Raw genomic sequence first — 17123 nt, forward strand, 5'->3', positions numbered from 1 at the left:
GTTGTTTTTAATTTAACCCATAGCCCATCATAAACATGAATATTCACTTTCAGGGTCGTGATCGTGATCATAATCGTGATCGTGATCTCTCTCTCTCTCTGCTAATGTCTTTCTGCCACTTTCCGTTTCATTATGTGTGTGTGTGTGTGTGTGTGTGTGTGTGTGTGTGTGTGTGTGTGTGTGCTTTTCTTCTCATGTACCTTCCCAACCCTGATAATATTTTTATATTATAATCTCTGTGTCGAGTTCCGCTTCTCTGTCTACGTAATAAGGTTATAGGTTAAAGGTCCCATAACATTAAGGCAACCAGGGCAATGAATTCGCACTCATTGCGTGTTTGACACGGCACAGGAAGGTGGGGCCGAATCCTGTCCTTCCGACACTTTAACGCTCTACATGCGTATACAAACGAAGGAATGTCAGGCACTGTGGAGGTCTGCACATCTGTTGGCATGAAAAGGCGAAAAAAATTGTTTAGCAACACACCAGGCGCCGTAGCCGGGATTCGAAACCAGAACCCTCACATTGAGATTCAAACGCTTTAACCACCAGGCTGTTGCGCCCCGTCGGAACCGAGAAGTGCTGACCACTGACTTCTTAAAGAACGTTGCTTCTCACCTGCATGCGTGACCTCTGTGGAGTGGACAGGAGTGTCGTGTGTCTATCAGCTGGTGGTGGTCAGAAACACAGGAACGTCCGAGCACTCTTATCTCTCGGAGCTCTGACATGGACCGCCGCTGTGCACGTAGACCCGGTGCAACAGTTTTCAAACTACTGCCCCCTGCTGGATTTTACCCCGAAGTCACGCTGGACAAGCCTCGAATGGCACCCAGGGTCATTTTTGGCCAGTCAAGATAGCACCCCACCCCACCCCGCCTAGCTGGAACTTACCCCCTTTTTAGAGGTTGAATCAAGCTATTGAAAAAGGAAGTGGGGTGATCTGGACTGTCTTTTACTGACCCCCTCCCCTCCTGTCCATATCAACATCACAGAAGCAAACATGGGGATTGAGGGTCTCTTCCCAAGTAAGCTAAATCTACCACAGGCGACCATAATTAACCCATGATCCATTACTAAAGTCGATCATTTCTGACCAGTTGAAGTTTAACCCCCCCCCCCCTACCCCCCCAATCTCCCCCCCCATCTTGCCCCCGGGGGTCATTGCAGGTTAGTGTACATAGACCCCTATGTTAATCTGGGCTAGACATTATTTGACCCCAAGCAAAATCCAACGGGTGTTCGAATATGCTGTGACACCGGTATCAGGGGCTTCAAAAGAGTTCTACCCGTGGATTTTCCTCTCAGTTTGAATTGGTTGTCTGTAAATTCGTTGACGCCGTTATCAAGAGGATAGGAGGATAAGGTACTCGAAAACAAATTACTCACCTTCTCTTTTCTCTGCAGTGCTCGGTGGGTGTACTAAAGTAACACACACACACACACACACACACACACACACACAATTATGCCTTCGATGAGTTGACAAGTTTACAGATAACACAGACTGTACACGGTTATGCTTCTGATAAGTTCACGGATATGTGGGTTTTGTTGTTGTTTTTTTTTGGTGGGGGTTGAGGGGGGGTAGGGTTATTAAGAAATGAACAACAGCTGTGTGTGTGTGTGTGTGTGTGTGTGTGTGTGTGTGTGTTATCTGTAAACTTGTGTGTGTGTGTATCTGTAAACTTGTCGAAAGTATACTTGTGTGTGTGTGTGTGTGTGTGTGTGTGTGTATGTGTGAAGGTCACTGTCGCACCCTGAACACTTGGTCGTCATCTGCCCGTTCCTTTTTCACTTGGCACAGGAGGAATCAGCTGATCCTGGCATCATTACGGGTCAATACGGGTCGTGTTTTGCCGAATGATTTGGTTCACTCTGGTCAAAGTAAAAAGTTCGATGCCCCGCCATGCTTTGTTTTTGAGACGATGCCCTAATGTGTGTGTGTGTGTTATTGTTGTTGGTGGTGGTGGGGAGGAGGGGGGTATTTTTCTTTACCAATGTGTCTTTTCTTCTTCTTTTTTTTTAAACACTCCCACCCCCACTCCCCCAGCCCCCTCCATCCCAAATACAGTTTATAAATGTCAAGGTCTTTTCGGGTATATTTTCTTGGTGAACTCAGTTTGGAAATCCCTTCCACTTCCATGCCTGGGGCGAGTTACTGTCAAGGTCTTTGGTGTCAACAGATTCATGGTGGATGGAGGGGAGGGGGGGGGGACACTCTGGAGGCCAGGGAACGCTTACTTGGTCTGCATGCCTCCATTGTGGTCAGTCGAGGGCTACGTTTGCTGAATCAGAACAGGCGCAGCTAAACACAACTGAAAATGACTCGGCAGTAGTGCAGGGTCTCCTCTGGTGTGTGACCCTCTGGCGACCTGACATCGACACTAGTGAAAACCAGCAGCAATGCAGTCTTGAGTGGCGAAGTTCAGTGACAGAACATGTGGCTGTGGGTGTAAGGGTGGAGAGGGTTGAGAAGGTTGGGGGGGGGGGGGGGGGGGTAGATGAGCAGCATGAGATGCAACCAACAATTGTGGGACAGAATTTGTTTTTATTCATTTGTGAATTATTCTTGGTGCCCAGTCCCCATGTTCAATAACAATACCCCTCCTTTAAAAAAAAAAAAAAAGAAATCTAAGAATCAGCCAATAATGCTTGGTTGTTTTGTAGTGCTGTTTCTTTGTGAAGGTGGTATGGGGGAGGGGGATCTCCTTTTTTCAACAAGCCTAAGATGATTCCAGATCAAGGAAGCTTACTGGGGAAAAAAATAAAAAAATATTTTTTTTAAACACAACGTCATAGCTCTATGGAGCATGGTGCAACTCACATGAGACCAGCGGCATGACGTTGACCAACTATGAAGAGCTGAATGTGTTGAAGACAAAAGCACTGGTGATATTCTCTAAACGTCAAAGGCAGTATTCAGCCCCTATATATCAATGGCCAGGTCACTGAGATTGTCAACTCCTGTAAGTACCTGACAACTATCATTGATGACAAGCTGTGGACTGTCAACATAGATGTCTGCTGCCAGAAGACTGACTAGATAATGTACTTCCTGCGGAAGCTGTGGTCTTTCCACCCAACCAAGAGATACTGTTCCTCTTCTTCCAGGTACTTTTCAAGAGTGTCATGCTGTACAATCAAGCATGCTGTTTCAGCAGTCCCAAGAAAGGTGATACTGACAGCCTGGAGAAGATCACCCAGACAGTGGCCCGACCTCATGACACCAACCACTATCTTTGAGCGAGTGGTCACCAGCAATCTGACAGTGATCATGGCAGAAGTTTCCCACCCTCTGCAGTCATGTGCATCCAACAGTTCCCAGCATCTGCGTTGTTTCAAGGCCAGGGCTATGCATATGCCGTACTCTTTCCTTCCAGTGGATGTCTGACTGTTCAATGCAGAATTGTGAAGCGTATGTGTTTAAGTGTGCATGCGTGTGTGTAGGGCCATGAACTCTCCAATGTTCTCTGAACTGAGCACGCATGTGTGTGTGTGTGCACGCGCATGTGTGTGAACTGTTGTTGGCTTGTACATGTATGATAGTATGCATGTGTGAGAACAGTGAGGGCAAAAGCAAGTATGTCTTTGTCCCATTTTGTGTTTTTACATTGTTACAAGGGAATTTTCCTTATTTATGACATGATACTATGAAGTTTGAAGTCTCAACTTTTTTGTAAACAAAGTAAAATCAGAAGTCTTAAATTCAAACAAAACTGTTATCAAATCATACTTTGGCAACTGATCATGTTATGAGCACCAGAATTATCATTTTCACAGGAACCATCCTCTTCACTTTTGCACTGTGCTAACATTGACACGACATTCAGCAGACATGAGCTCTGAAGCCAGCAGACCATAAGAGGTTGAAAAAGTAAACAAGACTTCCAGCAGTCCATAAGAGGTTGAAAAAGTAAACAAGACTTCAATCTATCTTTTTTTCCTCTGTCACCTGGCAACATTGAAATCCTCCACAGAGCTGAGGAATAGAGTGGGGAGGTGAGATAAGGGGTAACAGTAATCTGCTTCATTCTGAATGGTGGTGTTGACAGCAGTTGTTGCACTTGACCTCAGGTCAGTCTCTGTCCCACATGGAGAACCCACTCACAGACCTCCATACTGGACATTCGGACAGCTCCAGTTTAGGGTATCTACCAGTGAATGCTGGTATGACTAAAAATGTAATGTCTCCAATAAAGCATTTTTTGTGACTCCTCTCTTTTTAAATTAAGAAAATTTTTATTTTTATTTTTATCACAACATATTTCTCTGAGAGCGCATCACTACACTGCAGAGCCCCCCCCCCCCCCACCCACCCCCCAACACCCCCCCTCTCCCCCAACACCTCCCTTTTTTTTTCCCCCTGTGTGCAGTTTTATATGTTTTTCCTATCGAAGTGGATTTTCTACAGAATTTTGCCAGGAACAACCCTTTTGTTGCCGTGGGTTCTTTTACGTGTGCTACATGCATGCTGCAAATGGGACCTCAGCTTATCGTCTCATCCGAATGACTAGCGTCCAGACCACCACTTAAGTTTAGTGGAGGAGGAGAAAATATTGGTGGCTGAGCCACGATTCGAACCAGCGTGCTCAGATTCTCTTGCTTTCCAGGCTGACGCATTACCGCTAGGCCATCAATCCACTATATTTTAATCTTTTTGAACTTTACTTATTTCAGAAATCAATAATGCAAATATAATAATTTCACAAGCTGTTTTATATAATTTTCTCAGTTAAAAAGCAATGAGGTTATATATTATCATCTATTATTGAGAAACATGCTTTTCACATGCACACATCAGCATACTGATGGTTGATTTCAGCACAGAATCACTTCTCACTTTAAGCTGAGCTTGAGAAATAGAAACGGTCCATGGTAATGGGGCAGGAGTTACAGTACTGGTGGTCACTGTTGAGATACCAGTGTACTGGGTGTGGAGCTGCTATTGTAGGGTGCTACACCTAGTGGTTGGACTTTCAACCAGAGGGTCCTGGGTTCAAATCCTGGTCACAGTGCCTGGTGGGTTATGTGAATAAACTTACACCTTGTCTGTCTACATATACAACTGATTTTGTAAAAGCTAAAATGTCATACAGCTCTTACATTCTAATTGTTTACCTGCCAGTCATAACAGTACAAACCAAAACACTGTACAGATCAACAGAGAGAATGAACATCTTTCATTTGTTTAGTAATCACCACACAGCACACGCACTGAGCAACAACAGCAAAAGCTGATTTCTTTATTTCCTCTAGAATACAACTCATGGAACCAAGCAACTTACTAGCACAGAGTTACTTCAACTCCAAACGGTGACCTCAACCAACAATTGCACCCAAAGAAAATACTAACAGTATGCAACTGATTCACTTCGAATCATGAAAGCAAAATGACAAACAATTCTGTTCCGCTTTTCTTTCTCTTAGTTTTTCTTGGATTATTTAAAACAGTATTGATCAACATTTAAAGATAGTGTTACTACATATTCTTTTGATTTTTGGCTCTCTTAATTTGATATTTTGGCTTCTAATCTTCTGGATTGCTTTCAGTGAAATGCTTTATACATACATTCTGATATTTCAAAAATGTAGTTTATTTTGATTTAAAGCAAATCAAACTTTTAACACTGGAAACCCATCCCGCACTAAACTTTCCACTCATAGTGATGACACAACAAGAAAAATCTTCACTCCAATCTTGTGAGTCACATTTCAAGGCAAACTGTTATGAGGAAGTAACCATCTACCTCCATATTTTGGTCCCAGAGATCCCTGAATGCAGGGTAAGCGAGCGAGGCACAAGTGCGGCGCACATGTAGAGTTCTAAACAGAATATCTGTCTGCTGGGATGCAGGGACAAGCAGCAGTGTATGTAACACACAGTGTAGCAGTCTGGTTGGCAATCCAACCAGATCCCTATCTGTCCTTCACTGCTGCCATTCAGCACACACCTTACTCTTGTGACCAACTCTCAGTGTATGTGTGAGAGCATGTGTTTGTGTGAGCACAAGCTTGTTTGTGTGGGCACATACTTGTTTGTGCATGGTATGTTGTTCTTGAATGATATTCAAATGTATATATCACATTTATTGCAAACAATGAGCTCCCATATCTGGGAAGTGTGAGCGTCAGTCTGTATTATGACTGTTAATGAGCTTGATGCAAAGCAAATTTGCAATACTTATACTTGGGTGCATTCAATGACTAGAGAAATTCTGATACAAGGAAACCTATATGGTATCAAACAAACATGTAGACTGTTATTCATTTTACACTTGAGGAGAGATGCATGCCAATGACCAAGACTGTGCATTTGAAGGGATTTTTCTCTTTTGTTTATTCATGGTGGACAGTACTTGAAAAAGGCTGCAATACCAAAAATATACTGATGATATGAAAATGACTTCTAGTGCCAACATCAAAAGTGAAGAACAAACTGGATTTTGCTTGGAAAAGAAGGCACAAAAGTTGAATTTTGCAGACACAGTTTGTTGCATCAATTTAAGAACTTCTTTTTCCCCTTGCGGATGTGGACTGTTTCAACACAAAAAAAACGAAGAGCGTATAAAGAAACCATATGGCACACAATGACAGGATTCCTTATACAAAAATGTTCCTGCACCATTCACAAGAAAACGAACCCAGCAAAAGACAACAACAAAAGCCAACAATGTCTGCTTCACTACTCTGTCACTTAATTCTCATCAAACAGGATTCATCACTTATTTTTGTTTTTCTTGAATTTCCTGATTTTTTCAATGCACTGAAGCATTCGCATTTCTTCAAAGTCAAAGGGAAATCCTTTCTTTTTCCCCAAACACAATCTTTGGTTATTGCTTTCAATCTCTTCAAATTCACAAATCTGCACAGAATGGCAGCGAAAGATGTTTCACAACTTTGTGGGCAAAACAGTTTGCTTCAACACTTTATTATTCACTTCAAATGCAGCCAATCAATTTCCCACTTCAAGAAATTGTGACATTGTTAGGTGACTTGTGGTAATGCTTTTCCTTCTTACAAAGAATGTTTTTTCTTTCTTTCAACAGCCAAATATTTCCCACTAAATGAAGCTATGTGACAAATTGTTTTGTCACTTGTGAAAACATCGTTCTTCTTCCAACAAAGATTTTTTTTTCTTTCTTTCAAACAAGTCTAAAGTTTGGAAAAGCTTCCCCACAAGGAGTGAATCCTGTCTTTTTGATATTGGCTTTCTGTCCACTGTGTCCCTCCCCACCCCCCACCACCCCCCAAACTGTCCACATGACACACAACACACCTCACACACAAGTCTGACTGATGCCTGTGATGACATGCTAGTCACATGACCCGACACCTTCACACAGCACACAGTTTAAACAACCCTACACATACTGAACACCGTGACACATAAACAGGAAGGGAGGTCAGCAACGTCCCTGGTCCATCAGCACACAATCAATACAGACAGCTGTTATGGTATGACCACAGCACAGTAACACATGCTGAATGACTGGCCAGTGGGGCAAACTTCAGAGAGGGAGGGAGAGAGGGCAGATTGGAGGAGACTCTGCAACTGAGACACTGCTAATGTACAGATCTGCAGCTGCAGAATCACTATGATGAAACCAGCAGCCTGAGTCAGTGTGTGTGGAACCTTTCTCTTCAACAAAGCAACAGTCTTTCAATCCACTGGTTCTGATGTTTCAAGGATGTTAACATGGAGATGTTATGACCAATTTCTTTTCAAAGTGCTTTCAGTCAACATGGCTATTTCATTTTCCTTTATGTTATCAATATGATGCAGTTTCCTTCTTCTTTTTTTTTTAACAAATCTCTCAAAAAATGAAGGCATGGTCTATGGTCTATTTCTGTATTGGAAAGAGGAAGTTATAGAAACACCAGAATCTGGTTTTTGTCTGCTGTTCTTTTTTAAACAATAACTGCATGTGAATATGAAATGCAGAAATAAATTTGGAATGAGACTCTGGAATCTGGAACTATATCTTTCACTGTCAGAATCAAAATTGAGGACTGACAACAGCTCTTACCTGGGGACTGTCAATCTCCTGACAGCCAGTCAGGCAGAAAACAGGCTTTAGAAATGTACAAACTGGTCAGAACAATGTGTCTTTTACATTTTTCATCAAGTGAAACGCTTTTAAAGCAAAAGGAAATCTTTCACTGATGAAGATAATCAGGCAATGTCAATGTTTAAAAAGCAGATTAGAAAGCACTGTGCAGAGAAATGTCACTGAACTGCTCATATGGACATAAAAGGTGCCTGGTGTTGTTGTTTTTCAAAGCTGACAATGACAGTGGCTCTTGTATCTTAAAGCACAGTGAAAGCATCCAAGCAAATTATGATGCAAATTCAAATGACTAGGCCATCAATGATGGGATCCACGGAATTCATATCCCCATGGGAGAGAGGGAGAATGAAAAAAACAAAACAACTCAGCAATCCACCTAAAACAGTTGTCTTTCTCTTCACTGACTGAGAAGTGTGGAGGAAACCCTTGTGAAGGTCCAAGGAAACGATGATGATGTGTGAAATGTGACTGCCAAGAGAAGAAAGGTGAGTTGGAAACTTAACCAGTCCCGGCCAGCAGCAGCCAAAAAAGAGCAGCAGAGGGAGGGAGGGAAGCTGACCAACATCACCGTTCAGGGCCGATGATGCCGACTGGTGGTCCCAGTGCTGAGATGGGTCGGGCAGAGCAGAGGAAGGAGAGAAGGCAGAGATGTGGCGCAGCGGGTTAGCTTACTGCGAAGCGGCCAGGGCCATCAAAGTGAAACTGATTTCTTCAGGGTCACGCTCCATGAACTTCTTCACCACGGCAACAGTGTCCTGTCAACAATCATCAGTGTTCATGACCATCACTATCCTTGTCTTTCAACACACAAAGTGACTGATGTTTCAACACCATCACTATTCTCATCCTCAACACAAAGTGACTGAGTTCATTTCATTCTGTTTACTATAAGTAACAGACCATCTTCCTGTGCGCGCGCGTGTGTGCGCACGCGCCCTAGTCCTTCTTGAATTTAATCAGTCTATGCCAACCACTTCAAGAAGGCAGAAGCTGGTTTGGAAGAAATACTTCAGAACCCAACTCTGACAGTGCCACAGGTTATAGCATGCCTCGATTGGCCCAAGCAAGGCAAAGGAAAGCAACAAGATAACTCAAAGGTTTACATGTAACCACTGAGTGGTTGCAAATAACAGTAAAAGCCTGTGACAAACATGGAGGGAGCATGAATACGGGGGGAGGGGCCAGGCTTCCAATTTAAGTGTCCACAGGTGATTTAGAGATGTCACAATGTCTGATCATTGACCCTCACCTTCAGGAAACAGTCTGCAGTCGTCTTGCCATGACAAATCGGGGCTTCTTTCCTTCCATCTGAAAAATAACAAAAAATCATAGAATATCAAAACCCAGCGGAAAAAAAGAAGAAAAAAAATCAGTCAGAAAAAGAGGAAAAAGGGACCAAAAGAAACAAAAAATCAAATCAGACAGAAAGGAAAGAAAGAACAAAGAAAGACAAGAGAGGCAAGGCCTTCAAGACTCACTTGTGATACACTTAAAAAACAACAACAAACTAATCGTTAAAATGTGTTCTGTATTTGTTATTATAAAGCTTCGAGTTAAAAAAAAAAAAAGAAAAAAAAAGAAGTCCTAATCAGATTCGAACCCCGCGTGTTCGGGTGAAAAGAAACTGTCTTACCCATTACACTATCGTGGCTCCTTAACTGACGTTCTAAAATTTAATATTTGAACATACTTTTTTGAAGGGCGATAAACCAATTGCGGTATTCGCAGTGAGAACGCTGTTTAAATCATATTATTCTGGTGTATCTTGGGCATTCAAAAAATCTTTAAGGGCAATAAAAAATTCTTTTTAAGTCCGCGGTAAAGGAGACGTGGCTATCCCCGCAATCACACTGCAACATTTAGCCATTTTCTCTAGATCTAGATAGTTACAGTTTAGTTTAGTTTAGTTACACCCGCCGAGAATGTAGTACGACACGGTCGATTCAAATTCTCTTTTATGTTCATTCTAGTTTTATAGTTTTAAAGTTGATATGAAAATTTAGTATTTTGTTAAACTAATAACATGTAGAGCCAAGTACAAGTACTTCTAAACGTCATATGAAGTAAAAAGGACTTCATTTTGAGAAAAGTCAAGACTGGAAATTTTTTCGTTTCATCAATTCAAGGGTATTAACTCGCATGGTTTACAATTTTTAACTGTGAATTCCGACTGATTCTGTGGATATTTTTATGGCAGTTTGGGGCATAATCCAGTAAGTGATGAGGCGTTCACAAATCTTTCTCTGAATAAATATTTAACGGTCTCCTTCTCCAACTTTCCATCACATGTTATCTTGTATTGTCCATTGAATATAGGATTGAACAGGCAGGTCAACAACTTGAAACAAAATGGCGTTGTTCGCATTCGCGAAGAATATGAGCATGCGCTCTGAATGTGTATAAATATGAGTACGCAATTGATTTTTGCCCATGACCTTCAGGGCTCAGCCAATAGAGTCCACTTGTAGTATTGATTTTAGTATTTTCCGAAAAAGACCACTTGGGCGAATGAACAGAGTGAAAGCCCTGTACACTGAGAGTAAAACACACTAACTTTTTTTGTATTGAGAATAATTTCAAAATGTAATGTTTAAGATGAGAAAGATCAGTTTAAAGCAAATTAAGTCCCCTAGCATTAATTACAGATTAATTTCCCTTTTTTACTATCTGCACCAAAACGTTTGCAAAATAAATATAACTTCCATGTTTAGCAAAAGAAGTTCCTGTTTGAACAAAAAATGATAATAATGACTGCTCTTGTTGTTGTGTCAGAATATCAGATCAAAGTGCCAAGTTTAGAGAATTAAAAAATTATAAACAGTAAATGCAGTTTGCTTCTTTTTTTTAATTTTTTTTGTGCCCATCCCAGAGGTGCAATATTGTTTTAAGGCCAGACACTACAGTAAAATTCATATCAGAGGTGTTTGTTGCCTTAATTTAAAATGTATTACACTTTGAAAGTATATTTACTGGGAAGTTCAAAACTATTCTTTTTTTGGTGTTTGGACCTCCGGTTGCCATGGAAACAGTCCAAGATGGCTGCCAAACAAAAATTTTTAAAAGCCTAAGGCTTTTTTTCAATTGCACTTAGCCAAAATCTGTTTTCTGATCTAGTTTAGGAATGTTAATATGTATAAAAGTACGGATAGCTTTTTGATGTAATGACAAATTTATATTTTTGAGATTTTTTTTTTGGTCAACGCAGTTATATTGCACCGATTGTTCTAAATAAAATTCAAATAAAACATAACTATACATTTTGTTTCAAAAAAGCAATGCGTACTTTTAAGCACCATACTTTAAAGAAGCACCATGCCAAATTTTAAGGCTCTGTGTTTATTTTTGTGGAAGTTTTAGCCATTTGAAATGTGCGTAGCGTGCGAAAAACAGAAAACCCAGAAAACGGAGAAAGAAGAACAGAAACTTTACTGGCTGAGTGTTGTTTAGCACAAGTGGTAAAAGAGTACAACTTACTCACCCAGCATGTTAATCCACAGCACAGCAACCACCAGGTAAGAGAAGAAGTTGAAATTGAAGTGTTTTGTGGCCAATAATAATCCAGTTCACAGCTCACATGATGACAAATTCACAAAGAACGTGAAATGGTTTACACAGATTGGCAGACACATTCCAGTGGTCTGGCTTTCCCATACTCCTGATATGAGAGCAGTTTTGGAGAGCACAGTGGAAGGGGGTACTTACAAGCTAGTGTCCTCCTGCTTGGTAGGCATCTGGATCCCTGGCCTCCTCCTCTCGGTTGTTGAGACGTCGTAGGGTGGCGTACCATACAGTGATGTGAATCCTCTCTTTTGCCATGTTCCATCATATGAAACACTGATATTGATGACTGGATTTTCACCTTTATCCAGTGCCCCCTGCAGGTCTTCATCGGTCTCTGCATACGCCTGCTGGATTGTAGCTGCTGTGCGTTCTAAGAGTGTTGACCCTGATTCAATTTCAGCAGCTGAAAAATGCATAATGTTTGTGAGATATTTGTGCTGTGCTCACAACTATATCATTTACATAGTTTACTTTCCTTCCTCAGGTGATGAGTCTAAATATCACACACACATACACATATACACATACATAAATATATAATATTGCAATGAAACACACACACACACACACACACACACTCTGCATAATTTACACACATAACTGATATACATGCATTCACCCATTCATGAACACACACACACACACACACACACACCACACACACACACACACACACAAACAAACACACACACACACACACACACACACACACACACACATGGATCATAGTCAAGACTGAACAAGCAAAACTTTGTCTGAGTGACTGATTCAGTGGTTGACAGTGTAATGTTTCACTAGTGGTTATCAGTGCAGGGATGTGTGCACACTTGTGTGTATTTGTACTGCACAGTTAAAGATAAAGATTTTTTTAACCATCAAAAAAACCTCACAAACATACCTGTTACTTTCTTGTCATGGGCCTGGAAAGTTTTCAAATGCATGCCTGGTGTTCCCATGACAGTGCTGAAGGTTTGAAGAGCAGTGTAGCTGCCTCCCAGTTCATGGCTCAGCATGGTCATCCTGTTGTTTATTTCAAAACCTGTATTCTTTTTGTCATTGAATCCAGTTCGTGGGGATGAGAATTCGCACTTTTCATAACCACAGCCATCACAGCACATGGCAAGCTTTGCCGCAAAACCAGCTTTCTCCCTCTCTCGCACACTGACTGACAGTCCCGTTTCTCCGCACTCTGGGCAACTCAGGTCACTCATCAGTCTGGTCAGCTGGAAAACGTGTAGCAAAGTCCAGTTCTGGTCTTCCACCTCACCATTATATGCGACAGGGTTCATGATTTCGATCTTTCTTCTCGACGCACTTTTATCAGAGTCTGATGTCGAAGGTGCTGGTTTCTTCGAAGCCACGCTTTCAGTCGCTGCCGCATCACATTTGGCCCATTTTGCTTTTGCAGCAGCTATCAAGTGCAATCGTCTCTTTTCTTGCTTATGCCGAGGCATGATGAATCCAGGAGATGTCTTAGCTGGCAAAATAATCAACAATTGACGAGAAAAAACACTTTCATGTCAGCATGTTGTTGTTATTGGACAGCCATTTTGGCTTCTCGACGGAGGGAGCCGAGCGTGCCCGAAGGCTGGCTGAGCCCAGCGGAATGAAATCTGATTGGCTGAAATTTCCACTGGTGTCAGTCTCATCAATGAAACTGCACAGTCATAGTACTCTATGCCCTTATTTGGGAAAACTCGGGAAAGTTCGTGCGATACAGTGTGTGTGTAAAATCGCTCGCAGTGTTTTATAGTCCGTTTCAACAACTAAAAGAACCGGGTCTGTGTATTCACAAGATGACGCTGTTTCTGTTGATATGCGATATGATAGGCTTCGGGAAATGAAAGTATACGTTGCTAAGGTGTAAAATCAACACTTTTGGACGATGTTTGAAAAATTCAGACAAAATCAACATCAGGAAGCAACTTTCATTTGCAAATATAACACCTTTTGCGACTGATTTAGTACAAAATATGAAAATGACTATAAAGATTAGATGTTGAAGAAGCAAATTATGCGAAAAAACGAAAATCATAAAAAAAATCATGATTTGGTCAAAATTTCACTACCGTGTCTGGCCTTAAACAAGATGACTGGAAAGAACTGAATTTTCCTATCTTTATGCCTAATTTGGTGTCAACTGACAAAGTATTTGTAGAGAAAATGTCAATGTTAAAGTTTACCACACACACACACACACACACACAGACAACCGAACATCGGGTTAAAACATAGACTCACTTTGTTTACACAAGTGCTTCAAAAAAGGACTGAAAAAAAAGGTTTAACTTAAGGCATCAAAGAAAAAAAATGAAAGGGAACAATATCTATCAGGTCAACCTTTTATTTTCTCAATTTTTCTTTTCTTTTTTTTTTTTCCCTTGCAATGAATAATGTTTGTTCATTTATAATCTTTATTCATTTAAAATATTTTATGTCATCATTCCAACTAATTTATCTTACCTTTATTTTATCTTGCTGTCACTGCTGTCAATTCACCAGAATGTGCAGTACCCAAATTCATTACAGCATTTTTACTAATATAGACCACATTCTTTACACAGATTACAAGTATTTTTATTTACCAACATGGAACAATCCACTTATGTGAAACAGCATAACACTGTTAGGGTTTCCATGTTTTAAAAATGCAAATAAATGTTTTTCAGATCTTTTTCCCCCAATGCATTCACTGTCATCATAAATTCTCTCTAATGAAAGCACTGGACCAAACAATTATAAACAGTACTTATTAAGAGGTTTTCTGTTTGTTTGTTTGTTTTTCTTGATAATAAAATGTTTATCAGTCAATTTATTATCGTCCACATAATACATTACAAGGAAATCATTTTTCTAAAGACAGGACATATCCACTGTGTTTATTTTTTGATGGCATATCTATGTTTCAGTGTATTCATAAATGTTTGTAATTTTGATTTAATATCACTGATCTTTCCCTTGTGAAAAAAAAACCCTAACAAACGTTGCCAATAAAACAGTAAGGTCTGTCTTTGTGAAATGTCTTTTCAAAGTCATAGGAAAGAAGTTGCCTGGGTTGATTTTCATTTTCTGTGCTGTGTATTACATTGCACAAAATTCTTTGGGCATCTCAAACATCTGGTCCTTATGTAATAATGTGTGTAAAACTGTCTTAATTCCATAAACTTACAAGCTAATCATATTTTATGAGAAAAATTGAATCGTGATATTGGTCTCCAGTTTTTCTTTGGTTTGTCTCCCTTGGGAAGACAATAGTCTTTCTCTTTTTGTGTTGTCAACATTTAGCTGTTGGAGAAACTTAATTGAAACTCACAGCAGAACATTTTAGGCAACCAAGTCTGACTTGCAACAACAAAGCTAAGAAGGAAAGTAATAGCGAGAAAGAGGAACATAGCCAGAACTGTTCTGAGAACCTACCCATTTCGTACAGACTTCCGTTCTGGAGCACAAAGGCAACAAAGTGTTGTGTCACAGACACATCTGGGGATGGGGCCTGGCAACACAAAGAAACGCGAGGGAAAAAAGTCTATCAGTGGTAAAACAAAGAAGGGGACAATCACAGAAGACAAACCTGACAATATCTAAACATAATCAGCACACTTACTGATATAAACATAAAATAACATAAAACTGCATGACCAAGGTTCACGAAGACTGACTAGAATTGAATTTAGACACAAGAAAACAATGGGAAATATAGTGAATCTCTGAAACAGTGCGTTCCTGTCTTTCACACCAGCTGTCAGCACAGCCAATGAAAAGGTTTGGTGTAAGAAATGACTTACTGATGGACAAAATCTGCAATCTAAGATGGATAAATATCTAAATACAAGGTCAGTTTGAGTGCTGTCCACTGGGGGGTCTCTCTAGGCTTGTGATCATATCATCTCAACTTTCTGCCACCTAAACCATGAAGTGAAAGCAGAAAGGTGCAGTGCATGCAAATGATTATGAAGCTGCCCAAAGAGATGCAATTTTATGATTAATTCTATTTGTTTGCTTTTATGTTGGACACGTGCTGCTGTCAAAAAGCAAATCTCTGTACCGAAGTGTAGACAATAAAGTGTGTGTATTTGTATTCATAATACAATGTATTAGTGAATTTGTATTCATAATTCAAACAATCTATCAGAGATGTAATTTATGACTAATTCAGACAATCTATTCATTTTCAAATATCAAAATCAATGGGAAAAGTTAATCATGCTTCATGACTTTCACCCAAGAGCTGTGTCTTCATAAATGTGATGGCAATATCAGTTAACTGATAAATATCTACCATCTAGCCCAGCATGCTCCGTTGCTCAAGTTCATAACAGATGTCTACACATCACACACATAAACCACAAAACACACAAAAAAGTCACACAGATAACTGAAATAGGTTCAATGTGCCAACTCTTTGTGTAAGCATAATTCAAAAGACGAAGCACAGAGACAGAGAGGGGAGCAGATGACACAGATGCATGGAAGACAATACGAACCTGAGTATCCCCCTCATTGGCGGAATCCTCATGGGCCATGCTCATGCCCTGCACACAGTCAGTACCATTGTCACACACACACACACACGCACACTACTGACCCACTGCCCACAACTGAACATACAATGGTATCATGGGAATTCCATTTTCCCACCCCAACAACTGCAAATCCCAATCTTACTTTGCAAACTAACAGGGTGAGTACTGTTCACACACTTAACAGGAAGCTGTTCCAGCATCCACTTAATTCACCTTGTAAGTGTTTCAATTGCCATTTTATCATGTACAGTTTATTTTTTGTTAGCAAAAAACCCTGAATTTTTTTTTTTTAAATCAAGAAAAATCCTCTTTTAGTCATGGTCAAATTATGACTGACCTGGTTAAACTTGGAAGTAACTTCAGAACAAGGCTGAGTGGATCAGTGAAACTGACAATGTCATAAACTTGAAAAAAAAAAAGTAGTGTTTGCAAAAATACAACCAAGAAACAGGGAAATTAACTGCCTCACTATAACTCGGATTCATCATCATGATCAAGTGAGAAAGCTTGAGAAATCTGAACACAAAGACTCTAATAAGAAAAGCTCATTAACCATTATACACCGAACCCGCCCAATAGCGGTTTGCAGTGTAACACCTGAACTTGCCTGGTACCGCTGGCTAAACATGTGCTGACTATGGGTGCAACCATTGTTATTTACATAAACAAGACTCTTGCAAGATTCACAGCCTTGTTTTCGGCACTTCCTGCCATGCATTTTGCACTTTTCTGAGTCCGATTTGCCCGGCCAGGGTCAGGTCAGGGGCATAGCCCTTGCTACTGGTACCATGTAACTCAGTACTACCTGCGGCATGTTAAGTCTCCCAACGACAGACCAGGTGGAGGAGGAAACCTTTCCCAATGGCTGTAAAGAGGATGACCAAAGGGCAGAGGGAGCTCTTATCCTTGGCTGGAAGTCCTCCTAGGAGACAGAACTCCAAAGAAAAAACCTGCACCTGCCGAGGCCGTT

The 17123-nt window shown here is 40.6% G+C and overlaps 2 protein-coding genes across 2 annotated transcripts in view; both read right to left on the bottom strand.

Moving 5' to 3' along the window:
• Positions 1–5215: 5215 nt before the first annotated feature.
• The window catches only part of LOC143283938 (ubiquitin carboxyl-terminal hydrolase-like), a 28775-nt gene continuing 16867 nt past the window's right edge, over positions 5216–17123 (bottom strand). The window contains exons 6-9 of the mRNA XM_076590393.1: positions 16115–16162; positions 15048–15123; positions 9319–9377; positions 5216–8824 (exon numbers count right to left, since the gene is read on the bottom strand). Coding sequence (XP_076446508.1) covers positions 8738–8824; positions 9319–9377; positions 15048–15123; positions 16115–16162 — 270 coding nt within the window. The 3' untranslated portion in view covers positions 5216–8737. The remainder of the gene's footprint in view (positions 8825–9318; positions 9378–15047; positions 15124–16114; positions 16163–17123) is intronic.
• LOC143283937 (uncharacterized) lies at positions 9403–15032 on the bottom strand. Its single transcript, XM_076590392.1, has 2 exons — positions 12529–15032; positions 9403–12033 (listed from the first exon to the last, which is right to left on the bottom strand). The coding sequence occupies exons 1-2, from the start codon at positions 13082–13084 to the stop codon at positions 11768–11770; spliced, it is 822 nt and encodes a 273-aa protein (XP_076446507.1). The 5' UTR covers positions 13085–15032; the 3' UTR covers positions 9403–11767.

Source organism: Babylonia areolata, chromosome 7, assembly GCF_041734735.1.
Source record: "Babylonia areolata isolate BAREFJ2019XMU chromosome 7, ASM4173473v1, whole genome shotgun sequence".
In the NCBI taxonomy this organism is placed as follows: Eukaryota; Metazoa; Mollusca; class Gastropoda; order Neogastropoda; family Buccinidae; genus Babylonia; species Babylonia areolata.

Coding starts and splice junctions, on each gene's coding strand:
- LOC143283937 (XM_076590392.1), bottom strand. CDS start 13,084: ATGCCTCGGCATAAGCAAGAAAAGAGACGATTGCACTTGATAGCTGCT. Junction 12,034..12,528: donor CCATGACAAGAAAGTAACAG/GTATGTTTGTGA, acceptor TGCATTTTTCAG/CTGCTGAAATTGAATCAGGG.